General features: G+C 43.7%; 1 protein-coding gene across 1 annotated transcript in view; it reads right to left on the bottom strand.

Annotated features, from left to right (window-relative positions):
- Nucleotides 1-4,642: 4,642 nt before the first annotated feature.
- The window catches only part of LOC137651339 (cell division cycle protein 16 homolog), a 79,098-nt gene continuing 57,999 nt past the window's right edge, over nt 4,643-25,741 (bottom strand). Inside the window, exons 9-12 of the mRNA XM_068384628.1 lie at nt 22,920-23,079; nt 22,026-22,218; nt 8,130-8,270; nt 4,643-5,215 (exon numbers count right to left, since the gene is read on the bottom strand). Of these exons, the coding sequence (XP_068240729.1) occupies nt 5,109-5,215; nt 8,130-8,270; nt 22,026-22,218; nt 22,920-23,079 (601 nt within the window). The 3' untranslated portion in view covers nt 4,643-5,108. The remainder of the gene's footprint in view (nt 5,216-8,129; nt 8,271-22,025; nt 22,219-22,919; nt 23,080-25,741) is intronic.

The raw sequence follows: 25,741 nt of genomic DNA, 5'->3' as shown, positions 1-25,741 counted from the left end.
AGGTGTGACCAGTCGTTGAGGTCAGTCTAATGTGCACTTTTCGGACACTTCATGAACTTCCGGGGTCACGGAATAAAGCGCGGGGTCACAGAATAAGCATCCGCTTTATTCCGGTTTTTTAAGTATACGATACAGTACATGGAAGAGGAACCTGTGATAGTTTGTTTATATCACTTGTAGGGGCTTCTAGATCTTCCCTTTACGAGATTTCCCGGTAATCTTCAGAGAACTAGTACACCTGTCACCTGTTATATAGATCTTTCCACACTCAGAGACTGGTCCAGACATGATATCTCCCCATGCTCCAAGACCTTCCTTGATGCCAAGGTATTCAAAGTTATTCGCGCAATATTAAGTAAAAAATGGTGCACACCTGGGAACTAAAACACCTCGGTGACATCGTCTACGGAAGCAAAATGTTTGTATATCAAACTACTGGCAGTCAAAACCACACTTTTAGTATTGTGAACTTCTTAACTGGGTTTGACAGGACACCCGGTAGCCTTTGTCATATCTTATCACCAATTTCGAACGCACAGGTTGGCATTGTCGTTTTGCTCCCTGAGGTTTTGATTTGAGCAATGAGGGCCCAGTGGGCACTCTCATAGAATGTGTTCCATTGTTTGTCGTGTTGCCCCACATGGGCATTCAGAGTTGATGGCGAATCCCAATTTGTTGCAGTCATCTCCAGCTTTGCCCACTTTTACCCTTGCTCTGTTTAGGGTACCCCAGTTCTTCCTGGTAAGGGTTGTTTTACAGGCCAGGCTCTAGCTTGGGCTGGGCAGCAGTGCCTCATTAGATGGCCACCAGTCACTTTCGTGTCACTTCTCTACCCTGAGAGCAGCTGCCCGTATTAGGTCTAGTCCATCCACTGTAACGAAGCTCTTATTATTATTACTACTTGCCAAGCTACAACCCTAGTTAGAAAAGCAGGATGCTATAAGCCCAAGGGGCTCCAACAGGGAAAATAGCCAGATGAGGAAAAGAAACAGGGAAAATAAAATATTTTAAGAACAGTAACAATATTAAAATAAATATTTCCTATATAAACTTAAACAAGAGGAAAAGAAATGATAGAATAGTGTGCCCGAGTGTACACTCAAGCAAGAGAACTCTAACTCAAGACAGTGGAAGACCATGGTACTGAGGCTATGGTGCTACCCAAGGCTAGTGAACAATGGGTTGATTTTGGAGTGTCCTAGAAGAGCTGCATACCATAGCTAAAGTTTCTTCTACCCTTACCAAGAGGAAAGTGGCCATTAAACAATTACAGTGCAGAAGTTGATCCCTTGGGTGAAGAAGAATTGTTTGGTAAGCTCAGTGTTGTCAGGTGTATGGGGACAGAGGAGAATGTGTAAAGAATAGGCTAGACTATTTGGTATATGTGTAAGGAAGGGGAAAATAAACCGTAACCAGAGAGAAGGATTTCAGTCTGTCTAGCTTCTTGGTGATTGTGGAGTGGATGCTTAGGGTCACTGAAGAAAGCAACTCCAGTCTCGACACGTCTACAAGTAAAGGGGTACTGTTTTGCAGGCCTTAAATGATTGGACGAGCACAAATAAACCTGAGAAAGTCTTCAATATTATAGAGGTGTCAGGAAGGTCCATCCCAAATAAGTGTAATGTTCATGCAGACACACTCAGGGGTATGGCGTAGGACCAGTAGAGTCCCCATATTGGTGCACAGTGGAAAGGCTTCTTGCTCTTTGGGAATCCCCATCGAAGGATCCATTCGGCTCCTGGACTAACCGTATACTGCTCTTCAGTTCCAGAACATCTTTTAGTAGACGTCCTGATTGCTGACGTCTTTTTTGAACACAAATTATTGCTGTATACTTTAGCCTTTCGACTCATTATGGTGGTTTTCCAAAACTTCAACGGTCTGTTAACTACAGTAGCCTCAGGATAATTTTTCCGGCTCCCAAGTGCCACACAACACCAGCTGGTATCTGGATTTACTGATGCTGTGCTTGGAGATTCTAGTAGAACTATCATCTTCTGTTATTGGCAACGTGTAAGCAAGGGGAAAATAAACCATAACCAGCGAGAAGGATTTCAGTCTTTGTCTAGCTTCTTGGTGATTGTGGAGTGGATGCTTAGGGTCACTGAAGAAAGCAACTCCAGTCTTGACACGTCTACAAGCAAAGGGATACTGTTTCACAGGCCTTAAATGATTGGACGCGCACAAATAAACCTGAGAAAGTAGTCAACATTATAGAGGTGTCAGGAAGGTCCATCCCAAATAAGAGGAATGTTCATGCACACACACTCACATATATTGGTGCGCGGTGGAAAGGCTTCTTGTTCTTTGGGAATCACCATCAAAGGATCCATTTGGCTCTTGGACTAACCGTATACTGTTCTTCAGTTCCAGAACATCTTTTAGTAGACGTCCTGATTGCTGATGCCAATTTTTTAACACAAATTATCGCTGTATACTTTAGCCTTTCGACTCATTTTGGTGGTTTTCCAGAAGCTCAACGGTCTGTTAACTACAGTAGCCTCAGGATAATTTTGCCGGCTCCCAAGTGCCACACAGCACCAGCTGGTATCTGGATTTGCTGATGCTGTGCTTGGAGGTTCTAGTAGAACTATCATCTTCTGTTATTGGCAACGTAGAAGGAATACTAATCTGGTCAGAGCCTCTCTAGAATGGATTGCAGTTCTTTCTTCATTCATCAAGGGAGCTCCCAAGTCTCTGAAGTAAAAGGCTGGCACTCTGCCTTTAATCAAATCTCAGAGTGAAGAACTTAGATCCTTGACTTTTGGAGGATCAGCATGGGCCAGGGAGTACGGTAGCTCTGAACAATCTTACCACTCCAAGAAAGCAAGCCCCTTTTGGAATGGTGATTGGATCCTAAGATTTCTCACATGAACCCTTGACCGGACATCAAATAGTATCTGTACCAAGAATACTCACACGCCTTGGCATTAGGAGAGGGCTTACCACGTGATGTTTTGAATGTCACTAAGTCCTTCTCAAATCAAATAAGGCCCTCCTCTTTGATCTATGTCCAAAATCCAGACTTTAGACCAGGATAACTCCAAAATTCAAGTCCTTTTCCATCTCTTCTTTACAACCATGTTCCAGAATGACTTGCTCCTCTGTTCTGTGAGGACACAACAATGCTACCTAAAAACTTGGGTACCCTTTGGGGAGGATCAGACTTGACCATGGTAAAAAAAAAAAAAAAAAAGATATCCAAGAACATAGCTGCTGCTGCCTCTGACTCTTGCACCATCAGATGTGCTGTTCCAGGACAGAAGACCATCCTGGTTGGAGCACATTAAGTCCTGTCAGTGGCGCTAGTCCTGAAGGCAGGAGTCTGAAATGACAGACACCTTACCAACATGTCCCTGAAATAACATAATCCTTAGTCATGTGGTAACTACTCAAGTTGTGTACAAATCTAGTTACCTCACCGGACAAGAAGCATCACGTCTAAGATAACGGTTGTGATGCAAGTTTAAAAGGAGAGGGAAGAATATCTGGAAATTCTCCACCTCCTTTCTTCCCCTCTGTGGGTATGAACCAGTCGTTCCTCTATGCACTGAACCAGCCGGCAAATTCAGGCACATCTCGCAACCGAGTAAATTTTCTTAAGACAAATTTTGTATTAATGTATGTCTCCTATCTTCCCAGATGATGATGAGGAGGAGGATGGATGGAAATGTATACAGATCATGTACCATAAGGAATTTAAACAGTTAATTTTAAGGCAGGAGATTTGAAATGGTGTTGCTGCAAATTGGCAAGATTCAATCCTGCTGTGAATTGGAAAAAATCATAATGCAAATGAGAATAATGCTTAGATATATAATTAAAAGGCTGGAAAATAGGCTGAGATGGTTTGTATTGCCAATCAAAAGGTAGTTGAGCAACTCATCACTAATATAAGATTTCTCTTATTACCATACAAATCAGTTGGATGAAACTAAAGGATTACATTAACAAATGTCTAAGGCTTGCCTGAAGTATTCATGAAAAAAGGTGAAATTTGTAACAAGGAAAATTTCAAGAATTTGGACTGTCAAGTAACAGATGGATGAAGAGTAAAAGGCAGAAAATAATACTACAGTCCCACTTGAGAGTACATTCCACATTCCACAGCATGCTTTACCTGAAACAGAATGTGGTAAATATGATGCCAGTCAAAATTTGGTAGGAAAACTCAAATTTCATGGAAATAGATAATAAAGGCCTGAACCAGATGAGAATTTGTACTGTCCACATGATGGAAAAGAACAAAATTAAATAACATTCCATTTAACACTGTAAAGGAAAAAACTGGCAAAAATATTAATGAGAATGAAAGATCAATTATGTCAAGTAAATAAAATACCATAATTCAATCTAATAGTCACGCATTAGTTACAAGATATTCATGCATTATAGCTCATCCACTAGACTGATTTTCATAAAATATCTTTAACTTACCTAGAAAAAAAAATTGCATTTTAAAATGCACTATAAAGAGACAAAAATCAATAAGGAAGATACAGGAAGCAAGGTGCACCTCCTGATCACAGAAAATGCCAAAAAGACACAAAAGAAAAAAAATGTCAATTGACATACTATAATCATGATACATGAACAAGGTGAGCATTTATAAAGGATATTTATTACAGAGCACCTTCTCCCAGCTTGCTTTGTCATACAATTCTTCATTGAAGATAAAAATTGGACATTGCATTTGAATCAATTTACTGTACTAAAAAGGAAAGCATGATAAAGTATTCATAGCTTACATCTGTCATTTGGAGCAATCAGATAATGAGGACTTAATTTTGTGAATTTACTTTATGCATTACTAATGCAATCAGAATCTACCTAATTTTTTATTAGGGTTCATATAGCGAGATAAAAAGAAACTTCGTACTAAAAAGGTATAAAGGAAAACAGGCTGTATCAAATTGTTAGTACTTACCTGCTTTACTCTTTTATCTTAAAAACATAAAAAACCTGGAAAAGTAGTGTTCCTAGGTATTTATGAAATTGTGTTATTTCATTTGAGCTTCATATATTCACGAGGGCTCTAATTTGCATCTGAAGAAAAGTGGATTCTCTTCTAAACTTTATTAATAAGTATTTAAATTGCATAAAAATATTCACGGACTCTGGTCATCCATGACCATATCTTCAATGATGAGAGCAGAGGATTGACTTGGGGTCAGAGAAGTGTTGTCTATATCAGACGAATGCATTACTGGCTGACCTGAAAAATTAATATAATCTAAACAACGCATCTCTAAAAATTATAAAATTTGGCATGCACAAAAGTTAAGGAAATACAAATTGTCAAAAATAAAGACCAGATTAATACAATAAACTACAGAGGCCATCAAACAATAAGTTAAATTGAGTTATTTAATTAAGGTCATAAGGAAACCTGAATTACTGAAAGCCACTAAAAATGGATGGCAGGCTTCAAAAACTGGAATTTAATAAAGAAAATAAAAAGAGAAAGGACAATCTGGAAATTATCCATCCCTAAAAAGGCAATTGGTATAATTTCCCAAATAATTACCATTATTACATTTCTTAAGGAAACACATGAATGCAAAGAGTAACTTTCAAAATGACATGTACTGTATATTGTATCTAAATTGACTCTATTTTTCATAATCTTCATAATATTTATTACACTATTATTTTTCATTTTTTCTTTATATTTTTATTACAGTAGTATTATTTTTCATTTTTTTTTTCATTTATAATTTTAAGTCCTTGTAAATCAAAAAATTACTATCTTTACCAAACAATAATTAAAATATAAAAATATAAAACTAATCTGCCCTCAGCCCAATATAGATTTACATTTAATACTGTACTGTATACTTAAAAATTCACGATGTACTGAGGGAGTGATAGATGAACCGCGATATGACGAGCAATTACTATATACAGTATATCAAAATTTTTAATGCATAGTGGTTAGTTTGAGAATATGTGAATTTTTCTGCTTGATGTAATCTTTGCCTAGGGTTTTTATTCGCTATTCCCAACACAAAATATTGATCGACAGCAAATATTCCTTCTTACTGTAGGTCTTGCCAATAGGAGCCAAGGTGACAATTACAGGGTTAAATAGAAAAAATAATGGTGACAAGCTCTTTAACCTTTCTGACCTGGTATGAAATACCTATGGCAAAATCTGCCACATCTACAAAATACCACTTTGATCAAAATTTATGAATGAAATCTAGGGAAAAGTGGCAACATCCCAAATGTGCTACATGTTCCCACTCTTGCTGTAAGGGCTGAATGAATGCTGTGAAGACCCTTAGAAAGAAATTCCTTTAGTACACCACTGACAGTGGGTCACCGACCTCAGGGGACTCGACAAAAATAAAAACTTCTTCACCAAAGGAATAACATTAACAGTGAACATGATTAAATTAACTTAGAAAGGAAGCTTCAAAAGAATAACCTGAATCAATTTAATGGAGCCAATGAGTCAAACTTCTTTTACTCAATACATATTTCCTCAAGTAAATTCACTACAGTTGAAAAGAATAACTGGAAATGTTAGACATCATAAACAAATCAATCAATTTAAGTCACTTTCAGACTCATATACCCACAAAAAAGGTAAAAAATATGCTATCGTACTTATCAAGATGAACCACTATTTCAAGAGGGGTCAAATGTCATTGCCTACTGGAAACAGGGATTTTATCTTGAAACCAAAATGAATGGCTACTACGCAGGAATAGCAGAGAAAGAATATCATACGACTTGATGTGTGAAATTAGTTTTTTTTTTCTTTAAAGAACATCTACTTAATTAACTACAAGTGAGCAACGTACATAGGTTTAGGAAGAGATAAGAGATTTCTTCATTGTATTAACAGTAATTATCATAATCTTCATTTGTATATTCATATTCACTACACTAATGCTACTTAACCTGACAGTGCACTTGAAGATATCACTACTGTGACCTGACAGCCTATCACTAAGGAACTCCATTAACTGTTGATCTTTACATTACCAAGGACCAATAATGAATCTTCAAGAATGCTGGCCTCTGCTATAGCTCTTTTTTTTTTTTTTTACAATTTGCATAGTCTATAAGGATTCTGTGGAATTACTACATATTACTGTATATCTTGGTATCTTGGTATCCCAGACAACACAAAAATCATTGAGAAAATTATGAATATCACATACATACATATACATATACCAAGGCACTTCCCCCTATTTTGGGGGGTAGCCGACATCAACAAATGAAACAAAAACAAAAAAAGGGACCTCTACTCTCTACGTTCCTCCTAGCCTAACAAGGGCCTTGAAATTACTCAAAATAATGACCTATAAAAATCTAAGTAACTAGATTGTTAATATTGTACAACACTTCTTCTTTCTTCTTTGTCTACATCTTTTCCCACTTCTCTCACTGACCATAGTTGTTTTGGCTAATTTTTAATGGCCGGATGCCTTTCCTGCCGCCAACCCTCCCCATTTACCCGGGCTTGGGACCGGCACCAAGTTGAGGCTATTGTACAACAACACTGACGTCTATTTTCAATAACTGACTACCACTCCAGAAGATAAGCTTTATACAGTATTTACTTTATCAAATGCCTCGCTAATAACATGCCCACAATTCCTGTGAATTACATGCATTACATTGCACTACTACACTGTCTTACTGTCTTGGTTATTCGATGCTCACTGACCTAAACTTAACCGTCGACGGTTTGATTGTCTGGGGATTGCATTATTCCAATGATATGAGATACAACCATGTAACAATAAAATTTGGGGAACGTCTTCTCTGAAAGTTACCTCACTTACACAGATAAACTATAGTTTTTTCTTGATTTGATGGAAATGCCCTTATCTGAGGGATGATAAGTGGAGAAAGGTAAAGTTGGAGGAAAGTTGAACAAACCAGTGGAAGGAGACCAAATGGTACAGATGAGACAAATTACAAAATGTAATGCAGCTTGGGCACAAGGAAATCCACAAGAACATTCAGTGCCTTCTATAGTACATTGCCTCATACAATCCACAAACAATATTCAGTGTCATTTACAGTATCCACTTTAAGGTACTAAAGTAGTTCGTCACATGCAAGTACTAAACTACATTCAATATCAAAATAAACAAACACTGACATACCTATACTTGAACCCAAAAGATTGGTGTCACTTAAAGGGTCATCAGCTGATGCAGGCGTGATATCGCTTGTTAGGTCACTTGTATTAGTTTCGGTACTCACAAGCTCTGAAGGGAGATCTAGCGATGGTAAATTATCGTCACCTATAAAAAAATAAAAAGTTGAAGATCAATGTTGGGATGTAATTCTAACAAATTAATTTATAACCACTAACTACTGACAGATAATGAAATAGTAAATCAACAAGTATTTAATAAAAAAAAATCACAATTATTAAACTTTATTTATCCAAATCAAACAAACCTGAGTCCTTTAATATTAACGAGGTGGCGGTAGTTAATTGGAGGGCGATGGTAAACCCTGTGCACATGACAGGCCACCGAGCCCCCACTTCGACCTAAACCTTAGGACTTCCAAATCTAGGACTTGAGGGGTATGGCTGAGACAGGATGGTTAACTTGAAATTGTAATTTGTTCATACACAAATACAAACCTTCATCCTTTAATATGAATTTATCCTTAGAAGGGAAGCACTCCCTATAACAAAACTGGCAGGTTTATTTTCCTAATAAAAGCCTCCCCCCCAAAAAAAGATGTAGGGATCACAACTGATCATTTTACCGAGTTCCTCTCAACCGAGTGTGTTTGCTCGACCAGTTCTCCTTCCTGGATGAACCTTGCAAATAGCTTTACTGAATTGTTGACGACTTTCCAAGAGTGCATATGCTTGAAAAAAGCCTGTGTAACAACAACCCCTTCTGGTGACGCAAGTCACGAACGCAAGCAATATCATTCATCAACGCTACCGAGTGCTTTACCAAACTCCTGTGGAAAACTTACAAACTAGCAAAGCTACATGTAGATACTGGTAGGTTGAAAAGTTGGTGCATTATGGATCTACTAGGGTAAATCCTACTCCAAAAAAATCAGAAGGTAAGCAGAACACCGATTGGTGACCAGTAACGCTTCAGGAACTACCAGCTCAATCGCTGGGAAGCTGCCCGTCAGGAATTGGCCTTTCTATCAATGAAAGAAGTCTTGTCGACAACTCACGAAGGAGTGCAAAGACCTTGGTAATCTTAGATTAAGTCTTGAAGATCAATGCCTTCATAGGTAACGGACTAAAATCCGGGTACCATAGGGTCGATGATTTTCTCAACACTCTTCGAAGATTCCTTAATTCTAAAACATTCACCAGCCAGTCCAAGAACGGAACAGGGTGATCCCCTGTAGATGACAAGATGAGAGATCCAACTGCAAGGAGTACGATCATGTAAAATCCAACAAGTGCAAAGCAGACTGATCTCGTACCGACTGGTCAAACCGAGACCAGTCAATCAGTACAGATTTTATGGAGACCTGTGGCAATATGGCAGGCTGGGATCATAGAGATTGTGCAAGTGGTAATCATGTCATGGGATTAGTCAACTGAGATGATATGGTCAGAAAAAGTCATTACTGTATGTTCACACTGCTCATTGATTTTAAGCTCTACCACTCTCCTTATTGTAAGTTCCACCATTTTCCTTCTGCTGGGGCTGTTATCTCTGAAACACTCTGAAAAGGGAAGGGGACAAAAAGCAGCGCATATCATCCTGCACGAGGGTGAGCATGTTCAGTCTCATAAGAGACCGAGCAGTGATAGGTGTGTAAACATCTGTATTGTGTACCAAATCATATTCTCTGGGAAGGAAACGTTCTTGATACGAAACCTGCCTCGCGGACAAGGTGAGAACATACAAGAATCATCTTCCCATGTGGGACGAGGGCAACTGCCAATGTCATGACTATTAAAGTGTACCGAACCGTATTCTCAGAGAAATAAACGTTTCCAGTACAAAACCTCTATTGCCTGTGTATGAGTCGAGGTCCTATTAGGGCTGTCTTCATGATTGGATACGTTCTTGGTACAGTACATACTTTGGTTCTCTCGACGTTCTTTGAAGCCTTGGCACCACCGTTTCACAGAAGACCTAGCACTGCTAGCATGTATGCAATGTGGAGTCTCAGTGACTGTAAGAGTGGTTATTTAAGTCACCTGCTTTAGCTCAAACACAAGGATGAGTAGGAAGGTCACATGTCACTGTCCAGTTTTTAACATGGGGGGATCTTGTGACATAGACTGGCTTCATAGCGTAGGAAGATCTATACAGTATACATCTGCGTAGAATGCTGGGAAGCAGCAGGTGACGGGTGCTCTGTGACTTGAACATTACAATGAATGGAGTGTAAGAGCTAAGAGTCCAAGCGCATGGTGTACTATCGCGTGGATACGATAAGACCATCTGCTGACGTTCTCATGCTCCTTGTAGGCATCATCCAACTTGTTATGTTCCACTATCGTACATGACATAGATTATACAAATCTACTCAAAAAGTTTATCAAACAATAGCAAAACATTAACAGCAAATGAAAATGATAGCCAGCTAACCTATAATATAACTGCAGTATATATAATATTTAACATAAGTATTGACAGTATTATACAAGATCCACTGAATACTCACGTAACACCAAAACTAAATAATATATGCGAGTTCTTACGAAGAAGTAGGTCTTGAGTTGACTTCATAAACTTCTATGCAGCGAGGGACAGACGACATTTCTTACTTTTAGTTATAAAAGTTGAAATGCAGAAAAATGGCTTCTGATGATGAATGTTGAAAGTTTCAAACTTCTTAGTCTTCTTCAAGATACTCTATCATTGTGTGTAGTCACTATATTTCAGTCACAGGGAGTGTAGCTGAAAAATGTCTCCAAACACCAGTGGTGTATTAGTCTAGTCTCCCTCCTCTCGCTTGTCACCTGTCCTTTATATTACACCTGAAGCCATGCCACGGACCCACAATAGAATCATCTTGTGTAACTTACGCCCGTAAGATGGCTGGCGCCGAAGTAGTATCTAGACCTCTCTTCTCAGAACAAAACAATATTCTTGAGATACAATTACATAAACATACTGTATAATAAAAGGAATTGTTTTATTTTCACATCAACATACATGAAAAAATAAGCCCTTTTAACAGGTTTTGTATTACAACATACTTTACATAAATTTAACGTATAAAAAACACCACTCATGTTTGTCGATCATGGACACCGAACGAGTGGAGTATCAGTTAGTAGAACAACCGGTCTGCCGATGTCATCACGCTCATGTTCATCTATTATGAAGACCAGCCACATGAATCTCAGGTGCTTGTGGAAGGCAGTACGGTCCGAGCCTATAAGAGTAAAACTTGTGCATACTCCTGAAAGGCATTACATTCTGAATCTGTACGCATGGAGACCTTGAGCTTGGAGCATGTATGTGTACAGCGAGTGTGTGTGAATACTGTACATGTGGAATCCTGTTGAGCATGGAGAGCAGTCTCGGTGACGGTGGCAAGAAATGCGAGCATGGAAGCCTTGCTCGGGGAGAGCTGTTTCTTTGATTGTGTCAAAAGTCTGCTTATGTCCTTGCGCTGCTCAAATGAGTGTGAGTTTGTTCACCACAATCATTCTGCTAGGCTGAAGTCTTCCTTTAACGTGATCTTGTCGTCTCTGGGGAATTATCAGAAGACGGACAGAAGTACGAGTGCTCGGTCTCATAAGCGACCGAGTGCTGGTAACAGGCATATGAACACCTGTGCCATGTATCGCTGGTGCTGAATGCAATTTTCGTACATACTGCTTCACTTGGTATGTACTGTACTCTATTCACATATGTGGCAAGAGATCGTCAGACAAAATACAGCTAATCTTGGACAATATCTTCTTTGGGGTAAGTAGCAGCACTCTCTTGAGGTCACTGCATTCGGTGAGAGACAAAACACAGGTGCAGAAGCAGCGCATACCAATGTTTCTTCCCGTTAAGGAAATACGCTCTTTCCTCTCTCTCTCTCCCAAAAGAGAGAGATCATCAAGGAAGGGTGAACAAGGGCAGCACCCTTCAGTCCTACCAGCAGGGTCTGCTCAGCTCCACACAAGAATACTGTAGTGCATGTCAATGTTCCCTCTAGCTGTGAGACAATTCTCAGCACTTACTTCTGCCAATAAGAAATCGAGCACAGGTAAAAGGTGTGTGAACACCCATACCGAGTACACGAACACCTGCCCAGAGTTGAGTGCGAGGGCATTCCTACGAGACAATTTCCAGCACTTTAGTCAAGACGGGAAGTTCCTGGTACTTCCCTGTCTCTCCCACAGGGAGAGAAACGGTAGAGTTATGCATATGGGACCCTTATCAATTGCTTTTCCTGGACATTCTCAATGGTATCTTCAACTTATTATCATCCAGGAGTAGCAGCGAAGACTCTCACGAAGATGAGGCAGAGGAGAAGGAAGAACTTGAAGCTCGCCTCCTACCCAGGCCCTAGAGGACGACACTCATGGGAAAAAGACCACAGAAACTATATGAATAGACAGCACAACCAAGCTCTATGTCCTTAGTGTCTCTCTGGGATCAAGAAGACACTGAAAGTAACAAGAAGGGTGGCAGCAAAGCCTTCTCAATCCAAACTCTTAGGATTATGTTGTCTTTGTTGTCACAGGGCCACACTAGCAAGGGAATATACAGCAGACAAGAATGCTGTCTATGAGGACCAAGAATGTGGATATTGGCAGGTTTGTACAGAAAACTGTTACATAGCTACAGTTATCAAGAAACAACTGCAAATTTTCCATATTTGTAATTAGTTTTTCTACTTATATAGTTATTTGGAAGGATTGACTTGACATATAATATGCTCAGTATAACTATATATTGTAGTTGTGTATTTAATTAAAATAAAAATAAGTATTAATTTTATCCTTACAGTATTACAATACTTCCGTCACCAAAAACCTGTTTTGAACAACTAGGATTGTTTACATTTTTGCCAAGAGATGGCAGTAGATGGCGGTTACCGATATGTAAACACTGAGTGAATTATGTAAACATTGTGTTAAAACTCACAAATTGTGTTACTATTTTTATACATTCTTAAACAGAAATACAGCTTATTTTACATACTAAAAACATAAATATCTAAGTAATAATGGCTTCTTTTAGGAAATATAAAATATCCTCTGGTAGCATGCCCTAATCAGCTGATTTAGAAAACAAAATCATAAACAATTGAAAAGATTATAATTCGCCATGTTTTTATTTACAAATACGATACTAATATGACAAATTCGAAGATAATTTGTATTTTTCCTAACCATACAAACCTTAGCTATTTACAGAGGGTTTACCTTTTAGCGCAGCTGAAATGACGAGCCAATAGTTTTAACGAGGGTTAATTACCCCCGCGCTAGTTAGCAGGGGGTGGGGAAGGGTAGCTTGCTACCCCTCCCCCCTCCACACACCGGTGACTTGCTTCACTTCACTTAGAGGTAGGACTTGACTTGGGGGTCAGGGATGGCGGGCACATATGTGTAAATAGCTAAGGTTTGTATGGTTAGGAAAAATACAAATTATCTTCGAATTTGTCATTTGTTCCGTAACCGAAATACAAACCACGCTATTTACAGAGGGTGACTTACCCCTTAGGAAGGGTGGAAAGTCCCGTGCTTTACTGACTTCGGCTTGCCCGGGGGCTCGATCCCTCAGTGAGCAGCACTAGAGAGAGGGAGCCCCTGTACCTCACAAGTTCCTAGCATCGCTAGGAACGAGTGGCCTACATAAGCAGTGTGAGGAGGAGAGTGTGACTCGTCCTATGAAGTTGACCTTGAGACCTTCAGATAGGAATTCTAGGATAAGACGTTCCCCATACCACCTCGTCAGGGTATGGGAGACGCAACAGTATTAAGCTTAATACTAGGAGCACAAAGAAGCATGGGTTACCTGCAGAGGTCGAGGTCAGCTATGCGAGGACCAGGATGCTGCTTCCCCAAGAGAGGGGAGAATGAAGAAAGAAGTAAGGGTCAGACATACTCTTTCATTCACGCAGACTAAGACCGGGTAACAACGCCCTCAACCTACTGCTACTTGTCCAAAAGGAGCCTGAGGTTAGACCAGCTGTTGTGCAGCCACCACAGGGCTGATAGAAAACGTATCGAGGCTCCTGTGGGTCACGTCTTGCAGGTAGTGGGCTGTGAAGGTCGTTTGACGCTTCCAGACCCCAGCTTGAAGTACCTGCGTCACAGAGAAGTTTCTCTTGAAGGCCAGGGATGTAGCAATACCCCTGACATCGTGGGCCCGAAGGCGACGTGACAGAGGAGGGTCAGGATTCAGGGCATGGTGGATAACCCTTCGAATCCAAGCTGAGATGGTGTTCCTGGTGACCCTCCTCATAGTCCTGCTGTGCTCACAAACAAAGCTCGCACATGAGGACGGACTGCAGCCGTTCTCTTCAAGTAGTGCCTCAGACACCTCACTGGACATAGTAGCAGCTGGTCTGGGTCACTTGTTACAGAACGGAGACTCGCGATCCTGAAAGAGTCGAACCGAGGATCCGGCACTCCAGGATTCTGAGTCTTGGCAACAAACTCAGGGACGAACCTGAACGTTACCTCCCCCCATCCCCTTGAATGGGCGATGTCGTACGAGAGACCATGAAGTTCACTAACTCGCTTGGCCGAAGCCAAGGCGAGTAGGAAAGCCGTCTTCCAAGACAGGTGGCGATCGGAGGCCTGGCGTAATGGCTCGAAGGGAGGTCTCTTAAGAGACCTGAGGACTCGAACCACGTTCCAAGGAGGGGGTCTCACTTCCGACTGGGGGCAGGTAAGCTCATAGCTACGTATGAGTAAAGAGAGTTCTAGCGATGAAGAAATATCCACGCCCTTCAATCTGAAGGCCAAGCTTAAGGCTGAGCGATAGCCTTTCACTGCCGAGACAGAAAGGAGCATTTCTTCTCGCAGATACACGAGGAAGTCCGCTATTGCTGGAATAGTGGCATCGAGTGGAGAGATACCCCTTCCACGACACCAACCACAAAAGACTCTCCACTTTGCTTGGTAGACTCCCTCAGAGGACCTTCGCAGGTGCCGAGACATTCTCTCCGCAACCTGTTGCGAAAAGCCTCTCTCCGCGAGGAGACGCTGGATAGTCTCCAGGCGTGAAGCCGAAGCGAGGCTACGGCCCTGTGAGGGACGCCGGAGTGGGGTTGTCTGAGAAGCTCGTGTCGTGGAGGAAGCTCCCTTGGGAGTTCCGTCAGGAGTTGCAGAAGGTCCGGAAACCATTCCGCGTGATGCCATAGCGGAGCTACCAGAGTCATCGAACAGTTGACCGATAGTCTGGTCCTGTTGAGCACCCTTCTCATCAGACAGAACGGTGGGAAGGCGTACACGTCGATGTTGTCCCACCGTTGCTGGAAAGCATCTTGCCAGAGTGCCTTGGGGTCCGGGACTGGGGAGCAGTACAGGGGCAGCTTGAAGTTCAAGGCTGTCGCGAACAAGTCCACAGTCGGGGAACCCCACAAAGTCAGGACTTTGTTGGCTATCTGAGGATCCAAAGACCACTCGGTACTCACTATCTGCGAAGCCCTGCTCAGACTGTCGGCGAGCACATTCCTCTTGCCAGGAATGAAGCGAGCTGATAGTGTTATCGAGGGGGTTTCGGTCCACCTCAGAGTCTCTACTGCAAGATGGGATAGCTGTTGCGAAGAAGTGCCTCCCTGCTTGTTGATATAAGCCACTACCGTGGTGTTGTCGCTCATCACCACCACGGAGTGACCCGCCAGGGACCGTTGGAACTGCTGAAGAGCCAGAAAGACGGCCTTCAATTCTAGCAGGTTGATGTGTAGGCACTTTTCTAATTCTGACCAAAGGCCTGAGGCCCTCTGGTTCAGAACGTGCACCCCCCACCCTTCTTTTGACGGGTCCGAAAACAGAGTCAATTCCGGGGGGAGGACGAGAAGACTCACTCCCTTCCGCAGGTTCTCGTCGGCCAGCCACCACCGCAAGTCCGTCTGTTCCAGAGACCCCATTGGGATCAGAATGTCCGGGGAATCGGATCCTTGATTCCACCGGGACTTGAGCCGCCATTGAAGGGATCTCATCCTGAGGCGGCTGTTTCGAACCAGACGGGCCAGGGAGGATAGGTGGCCTGAGAGACGCAACCACGATTGGGCGGGGAGTTCTTTTCGCCTGAGGAAGGGTTCCGTCACCCAACTCAGTCTTGCTATCCGGTCGTCTGATGGAAAGGCTTTGTGGAGATTGGTGTCTATTAGCATGCCTAGATAAACCAGTCGTTGGGACGGCTGCAGAGAGGACTTCTCGAGGTTTACCACGATCCCCAGATCCTGGCAAAGATCCAGAAGCCTGTCTCGGTGCCGAAGAAGGGTCGACTCCGAGTCTGCTAGTATCAGCCAATCGTCCAGGTAACGAAGGAGACGAATGCCGTTCCTGTGCGCCCAAGATGAAATCAGGGTGAACACTCTGGTGAACACCTGAGGAGCTGTGGAGAGACCGAAACACAGCACCTTGAACTGGTAGATCTTGCTGTCTAGGCAAAATCTCAGGTACTTCCTGGAAGACGGATGGATTGGGATCTGGAAGTACGCGTCCTTTAGATCCAGTGTGCACATGAAGTCTTGTGGTCTCACCGCAAGTCTGACCGTGTCTGCTGTCTCCATGCTGAACCGGGTTTGTTTGACAAACCTGTTCAGAGCTGAGAGATCGATGACGGGTCTCCAGCCTCCAGTAGCCTTCTCTACAAGAAAGAGTCGACTGAAGAAGCCTGGGGAGCCGACCACGACCTCCTGGAGAGCACCCTTCTCGAGCATGGTCTCGACTTCGGCCTGAAGGGCCAGCCCCTTTGCCGATCCCGTGGCATAGGAGCTCAACGACACTGGATTCGCTGTCAGGGGAGGTTAAGATGTTGTGAACGGGACGCGATAGCCTTGGCCGATCACTGAGACCGTCCAAGCATCGGCCCCGTGTTGCTGCCACCTGCTGACGCAACGCTGAAGGCATCCCCCCACAGGTGGACATGCAGGGGGACTGCCACCCCTAGGGCTTGCGGCCGCGGCCGCCACCCCTAGGAGTCTTGCCTCCCCTGGAGGACTTACCGCCCCTCTTGACCTTGGCTGGAAAAGGCTGGGGCTTAGACACCACCTTCTTAGCTGCCGGTGCCTGTTTGGGAGCCTTACGAGGCTGTTGCTGCTGTTGTGGCGGGGCTGGAGGCTTATAGGGCCGAGTTGTAAGGGCCCTATGGAGGAGGGAGTCCGTGCTGGATTTCCTCCACCTCTCAGCCGTTCGTTCCATGTCTTGAGGCTCAAACAGGTTTTCCCCCAGAAGGAAAGCATGTCGGAGCCTACACACATCCACGGCGGGGACCTTCGGATGGAATCTCTCGGACACAGCATCGCGACGCTTCAACACCGAGTTGGCCCACAGGGTGGTAACCTGGTGCGCCAAAAACTCGATGGAGCGGGTGCCCGAGAGCAAGAAGGTCTCTAGGGCCTTCCTATTGGTCTCCTTGGACAAGTCCTCTGATCGCAATAGGATGCCCAGAGATCCTAGCCAAAAGTCCAGCCACGAAGTGGCCTGCATGGCACCCTTAGCGACCTTCTCGTGGCTAAGGATCTCTGCCGCCGAGAACGACACCTGCCGGGCAGAGAGTTTCTCAAGATGAACTCCCTTCGCCAGCTCCTCCACAGAGTGATGGAGAGGAAGAGCGAGGTTGTGCTTACCCAGGATCTCGAAATACCTCCTCTGCTGAAGACGAGGAGGAGGGATGCGCTTGTTCCCGGCAGTGGAACGACTGGAGGAGGCAAGAAGTGCGAGCTGAGCGTTGGCCCTAGCCCTGGCACTCTTCAGTCCCCGAGACCAGGGCAGAGCCACACTGGTCTTAGGGGCCTTCCGAACGTCAAACACTTCATCCAAAATCGTGTCTTTGCCTTCACGGGGGGCGATGACTGGATCCATAAGCCCGTTAAGTTGCCTTATCAGGCTTAGGACCTGCCAGAAGGCATGTTCGGATTCTTGCTGTTCTCCTCCCTGCGGGCTGGCAGCTAAGTCTCCTGCCCCAGGGATCTCTTCCTGGGGTGACACGTGGACATTCCCCCGGGTAGTCGTGGGTTCCTGACGAATCCTTGCAGAGGATTTAGGGAAGGTCTTGGAGTCCTTGGATTCCCTCCTGGGAGGGATCCAAGATCCCAACAACGAGGTTCGAGGGGCCCCTTCCTCACGAGACGATTCTCCTCCATGAAGCGAAGTCTCCCCCCCCCTGGTGCCGAGGGGAAGACCACCGCCCCACTGGACTCACCTGAGGACGGAAAGGCCTCGTCCACGGGAGAAGGAGAGAGCACTCGTGCAGGAGAAGGGACCTTCGCGACCGTCCTCTTGGGAACCAACTTCGCCCTGGGGGAAGTCACCACGAAGTCCACTCCTCTCTTTCTCTTCAGCGTAGGAGAGACAGCCGTTGGTTTGTTACCCTGGCCGGCGAGTGCTGGTTTCATAACCCTCACAAACGCCCGTGCCAGAGGACCAAACCAAGTCTGTTGCTCCAAGGACACAGAGTCCGAAATCCTCGCTAAAGGGAAAGGGATCGGGCGATCCTTTGGAGTGGACACCACGGTACCTGCCTGAAAAGAAGGTGGGGAAGAATGATGTACTAACCTCTCCTCATCCTGCACTACCAACCTGTGTTTGGGTGGAGGTGATCCCAAGTGCCGTCTAGGAGCACGCGTTCCTGCTGCTACCACCGGCTGCGGAATTCGCCGCGAACGATGGTCGCGCGAGGGCAAATGGTCGCGCGGGAGCGCAGGTGGATGATCGCGCGGGCGCACAGGCGAGCGGTCGCGCAGGCGAATGATCGCGCGGGCACGCAGGCGAGCGGTCGCGCAGGCGAGTGGGCGCGAGGGTGGGCAGGTAAATGAACGCGTGTCCGAGGCGACGAACGCAAGCGTTGGCGCGACGGCGAGGAAACGCGCTGCCGCGTGGGTGAGGAAGACCGCTGGCGATGTAGATCCACAGGCGATCGATGATGAGCTGGTGAGTGCGGTCGCTCAGGTTGGCGATGGCGCGATGTGGCATGTCGACGCGTTGGCGAGCGATGGCGAGCAGCATGCGCAGGTGAATGACCGCGCAATGGCAAGCGATGGCGAGCAGCATGCGCAGGAGGGCGATCGTGCAATGGCGAGCGATGGCGAGCAGCATGCGCAGGAGGGCGATCGCGTGATGGCGAGCGATGGCGAGCAGCATGCGCAGGTGGGCGATCGCGTGATGGGGTGCGATGGTGATCAGCATGCGCAGGAGGGCGATCGTGCAATGGCGAGCGATGGCGAGCAGCATGCGCAGGAGGGCGATCGCGTGATGGCGAGCTAGAAGCTGGCGAACCATGTTCCTTCAGGAGCGTTGGAGAACGTTGTTGCGCCGGCTGTCGCTGTTGAATAGGCGATACTAAGATCGCCTGTGCGCGCTGGCAAGCAGGTGAACGCTGGCGAGGTGATCGCTGGCGCGTAAGTGATCGCTGGCGAGCAGAAGGTCGACGCGTGTCATGTGAAAGGACAGGTGGCGCGGCAGGTGGCGCGGCAGGTGGTGCGGCGCGTTCACGAGCAGGAACTGGAAGCTCGCTGGCGCGTTGGCGAACATGTGTTTTTGACACACGCGCAGCACGATGTTGCGTTGCCACAGGACCAGGCAGATGGTGAGCAGGGAGCTCAGCAGGAACTATAGGGTGGTCAGAGACCGCAGGGCGATGGTCCTCAAATGAGCGCCGACGCTCAGAAGAGAGCTGACGAGTAGGAGAGCGCTGGCGAGGAGGGCGAACATCAGGAGAGACCCGACGAGCAGGAGAGTCTTGACGAGCAGGAGAGCGCTGAAGATCAGGAGACCGCTGGCGAGCAGGAGAGCGCCTGTGCGCTAGCACTGCTCGAGGAAGGGAAGGATCCCTTAGCCCCGAATGGACCGTTGCCCGTCGGGTGACGAGTTCTCCAGAAGGCGAAGATCTGGCAGGAGATGGTGAACGGTCTGCAGAGAGGTTCAAGGAAGGCGGAGCTGTAGGTTGAGGCTGACGAGGAGAGTCCCCCCCCGGAGGATGAAGACCCAAAAAGGCCCCTCTTAGTCCCCCTGTAAGGAGAAGGGAGGCCCTTGTGGCGTAGCGGACGGTGAGCCTTACGGCGGAGGCGGCCTCGGGGAAGATCGTCGGGACCATCGGTCCTCCGAAGGGGAGTCTCCGTCAAAGCACTTCCCTCAGAAGGAAGCTGAGCAGCAGCAGAGACCGAAGGACTCACTTCCCCCTTCGAAGGATGTACGGAAGGGGGAGGAGAGCCTTTAGCACCATCATCCGCAACAGCACCTGCGGCGGATTGCCCAGCCACGTCGGAGGCCTCTGTCACCACGACGTCGACAATAGACAGAGGGTCTACCTCTGCTACCGCCGGCGACTGCTTAACAGCGGCCCCCAACGAGACAAGGTCAATAAAAGCGACCCTGGAGGGCAAGCCCTTAAGCCCCAGGGACGACCAAATCTGTAAAAGATCATCATTGGTTAAGGCATTATCAATAACCTCCCCCGGAGGAGGAGGGGGAACCGCCTCGCTATGGGAGGCGACGCCCTCTCCCCCCACCGAAGGTCGGGAAACAAAACAAGGGTCTGCGCTCCCACTCGGCCGACTCTCCTTAGGAGGCGGACGAGGGGGAGCTTCGGAGGAGGTTTGGGCGGCGGAAGAAGAGTCCCGAGAACCTTCCTCCTTCAAGGCTAACCCCGGAGGAGAACGGTCTCTCTTGGACTTCTTCTTACGCCGACGGCCAAACCTCTCCCACTGGGAGGCAGACCACTCCCTGCACTCACGGCACATGTTTTCCTGGTCACACCGTCGGCCCCGACATTGAGGGCAGAGGGTGTGCGGATCCGTAGTTACGTCCGACATGAAAGTCCCACAAGGACGACCGGCAACTCCAGGGCATGTACGCATTGTAAAGAAAAAAAAAAAAAAAAATAATGAAGGCCAACTTCCAACCAACACACACGCTGAAAAGAAAAAGCAGAAAATTAAAGGCTGTCACAAGGACGATGAGCAGACACGTCTGATCACCGCCGAGCCAAAAGTGAAGTGAAGCAAGTCACCGGTGTGTGGAGGAGGGAGGGGTAGCAAGCTACCCTTCCCCACCCCCCGCTAACTAGCGCGGGGGTAATTAACCCTCGTTAAAACTATTGGCTCGTCATTTCAGCTGCGCTAAAAGGTAAACCCTCTGTAAATAGCGTGGTTTGTATTTCGGTTACGGAACAAAAGTGAATATTACATGTATTATTATTGAATAATACAGTAACGTGAAACACCAGTTTAATCAAAATCCAGTTTGTTTAAAATATAGCTGTAATTCTTTAACACAGTAAATGGATACATTGCGAGAGCTGGGACAAGCTGGGTGGAGAGAGGGAAATGATACGAAGTAAGCCCAGGCCAAACGAGAACAGGCTATTCGAAATCATCATGCCGCAAGATTTTCTATCACGAACATTTGATCTTTTATCTAATAGGTATTGCGGTACTCTGTGTCGCATATAAGTTTAATTGCAAAGTATAAACTCGCATACAGTACGGGCTGACTGTATCCCTTGCACACAGAGAACTACCAACACATTTATCTAAAAGAAGAAGCCAAAAGATTAAAACAGCGAGACGAGGCCACTGGAAGTATGTCTGTACTATACGACAGCTGACAACAAAGTGGGTGCTCGGCGTCCCTTCAGGTGGGCGAGATTGGCTCGCCACCCTCCAGCTAATTAGTGACACCTTGTTCAGTTTTAACAGCTGTATCTAGCTTTGCTGAAAGCATTTACGAACAAAGACTTTTATTCTTGTAAGAACAAATACATTATTGAAAACTCTAATTTATCTTGTTTATGCCTATGACATCATGTTAAATTTACGGTTAGCTTATTTCTTGTTTTACTTTAACAAATATTTCAAACATACAAATGACAGAACAAAAGCTTCACTTTATTTATGGACCCTTACAATATGTTGATTCTTGACCTTACCTTGAAAAGCTGGAGCTTGAGACATAAGTCGGTCCATAACTGTGGTAAGTAAAGTTGTTGCTGTAGTGTCATCTCTATGGAGAGAGAGTGCCTTGTGAAGTGACACAACAGCTGCCTCATAGTCCCCAAGTAATGATTGCACTAAACCCAATGCAGAATATGTTGACGAAACGCCTGGACACAGCCACAAAGCCTATAAAAAAAAAGTGGGTGTGAGTATTACAAATGTTACAAAAATCATTAAATTTACGAAACCCAATTTTCTCTGAAATACATATATTTTAACAAAATTAAGTAGCAATGTGTACTATAATATCAACTTTTGACCAAACATCATAAAGTACTGTCTTGTGTGACACACAGTAGGTTCATAGCAGAAGTACTTTAAATCCTGCTCCAATGCTTTTGTGTTTTAATTTTATACATTATGATGAAACAGAAGATAAAAGGGAGCTGTAATTTTTATACACCTTAGATGTTAACCTTCATCCTTAGTGATTGGAAGATATTGTAAGGAGGTAGGCTTTGTATTGATATTCAAAGCCAAATTTCCCATTCTTTTGAACAATTTTTGTGTATACCTACACTTCGAGTTTGAATTAATCACACTGATTACATGAGAATGATTAGACATTTTTCAACAATAAAGAAAATTCAAAATCTAAAGTAAGGATATAACTTCATTTCTAACATATCTCACAACTATATCGAAGGAGTATTACATCTACAAATAATTTTCCATTATACTGAATAAAAAATTAAAAAAATATCTATTTTAGAAAAGGTAATTTAATAGTACCTTGAGATGATGCAGCAATAAATATCTTTAAATTTCAGTACTACAGTACACTACTTATATACCTCCCACATTCTATAACTGAACAAAATATTTACCTGCTGATGAAAATGAAGAGCTTCTTCGTATTTTTGTAATTTACGACATGTGTGTGCAAGATTATTTAACAACACTGCCCACTTTTCTGGTACAACAACAACCCCACTTTCTTCGACCAGGGTTACTGCTCGTCGCATGTAGTCTTCAGCCGACTCATACCTGAATGAAGATGACAATGAATCTACAACCTGAATTATTAATCCAAGTTTCTATTTTTAATACCTTAATAACACTCGCCATTTTCTTAAGTATCACTTGCATACAATTTCAAAAAATAAAATTTGCATAAAATAAAAAGTGGGTATTTTTTACAAACTTCTTCAGATAAATTTTGCTTCAAAACAAGTAAACCATCCTCCTCCACAAATCTGTTACCACACTCTAGGAGCAGACCATTCGAGGTTCAATAAGAAATCATTCAGGATTTAATGGAGATAAGGATCATTTCATAAAAAAAAAAGATATACAGACAGACACAGTATTCACTTTCTTACCAACCTTTATTGCCTTCGCCAAATAAAGATTTTGAGAAAGGTATGTATTCACACCTGTCGTTTATTTATTGGTTTGTGATCAACTTTACATAAAAACTACTGTACAGAATTTTACCAAACTTGGTAGTCATGTTGGGTGTGACTCAAGGATGAATCTGTAACATTTTGAGCAAAGTTTATCACAGTACAATTATGCAACAGTACCTTGAAAATAATTGCAATGTTAAGTAAATGGCAAATATTTTGCTAGTTTACGTTGTTCGTTAACAACACTACACAAGAACTACAGAACCAATTTCAACAAAACTTAGTGGACATGTGGGACATGACCTTAGGACAAATCCATTAGATTTTGGAGAAAATACATCCAAGTCCAAGTACGCAGTAAAGTTAAGAGTAAGTGAAAACTGCTTGTCGTGGCAAAGGCATGCTCTCTACTGAGAGCTCCTCTAGTTTTAACTGCTTTGTTCTCAAGTGTAAATATTTTCAATTTCAAGAGAAAGGATGGGTGTCAGTGTAATGCAATAGTTTTTATTTCATCCTGGATAATAATTTTATCAATGTTGAGCATCCTTTATAATTTACATTTTCCCAGGCCATGCCATCCACCATGTTAACTAGAAAGACGACTAATTTTATTGGTCTTGCCCTTAATTCTGTGAGGCTTAACATCTTACAAAATACAATATGTTAGTATTTCATACCAAATACAAACCAGTTTTCTAAATTTCAAGGAAATCTCTAGAAACAAATGACTGAATTTGAACCAGTCTAGTAATTATCAAACTAAAAGATTACAATTTAGTTTGTAAGATAACTATCACTGATAAAGATATTAGTTTCTGTGAACAAATGGTTTGGGGTTGCAAACCTGATTAGCATCCAATAGGACTACTGTACACTCAAGATCTGAAATCCCACCTTTAGGAAGTGTTGTCAGATAATTTGATGGGTGATAGAGGAAATCCAATGTGGACAGCAATTAAACTATAAGATCACTCTTTCATCAACCACCATGTCATATTGATACATTAGTAACTATATTCTAGTAACATCCCAGAGGTAGGAGACACGGGTTAAAACTAACAACAAGCTGCAAGTCTGAGCAAAATACCCTTATTTGCTTAGAAGCCTTTCATTCTAATCAACAGACTGACAAATGTCAGATGGTAAGCTACATTATCTAGAGCCCTTGTAGATAGGACTTTATAGTTAAAAGCCTAAAAATCAGAAAGGGTTTAACGACAACTAATTTCTTGAGTGAGTACCCATACCAGATTATCATGCAATTCACTGACAAGCTGGGAGGAAATGAAAAAAAAAAGGAAAAAATAATTTAACAGTGTTTTCAATACAAATAAATGTCTTCTTAACAAATAAGTTCAATTCAAAGTTAGTCAAATTCAAATTACACCTAATTTTTTAAGGAGTTATTATAGGTTTTAGGGCTGTGGAACGAATTATACAAATTACAGTGTATTCTTATGGGAATATTTGCTCCAAAATACGATTGTTTTAACATACAAAGCAGTTTCTGGAACGAATTAAGATCGTATGTAGAGGTTCCACTCTACAGTTTTCCTTGGATTTAATTTTCTTCATACATATTCCTTAACAGATCATCAGTATGGAGGGAAAGGCATTCATGTCTAACCATTCCAATCTTGCAACACTGCATCTACTATCCAATTGGATTTGCCAACATTTCAACATCTCTTGGGATATTAGGGGATAAAGAGACTATTTGTTTGATTGAACCTGACTTAGAGTCTGCTCAATTGATCAGCCAAAATTTTCAATTTACCCGATACAAACTGGGATAAGAACTGCTTCCTTTTTGCTTCTGTCAAATGAAGTTATTCCTTTACTACCAGTAAAAGATTCTTGACTTTGTCCCTCTCCTTGCTTTCAGACGTATGCAAGAGCAGTGGCATTCTTCAAATAAATTAGTACGACCCTTCCTTATCACCTGCTGTTTCCCTGCCTGAATAAGAGCCTTCTACAACTCCAGGCAGTTGATGTGCATGAGTATTTCCTGGAGACTCCACCGACCTGAAATATGAATGTCATCCAAGGTTGCTCCTCAACCCAGGTTTGACATGTTTGAGCATAGACAGGACAGAGTTGGAATCATAATTTTTAGAATTATGGCCTTTGAAAAATAGTGAAGGTTGTCCCACCATTGAACCAGAGAGGTCATACCAGGCCATGGATTGATTAGTACCTTCTTAAACTTTAAAAGTCCTTTTCCACAACCGAAAGAAGTGAATCTCTAAAGGTATCTTTTGCAGATGGCCCAGCAAAACAAAGCACTCCGAGAAGCCTTA

Source organism: Palaemon carinicauda, chromosome 12 (genome assembly GCF_036898095.1).
Source record: "Palaemon carinicauda isolate YSFRI2023 chromosome 12, ASM3689809v2, whole genome shotgun sequence".
NCBI lineage: Eukaryota > Metazoa > Arthropoda > Malacostraca > Decapoda > Palaemonidae > Palaemon > Palaemon carinicauda.
The sequence above is the reverse complement of the archived record's forward strand: the minus strand, read 5'-3'. Positions and strand labels throughout refer to the sequence as shown.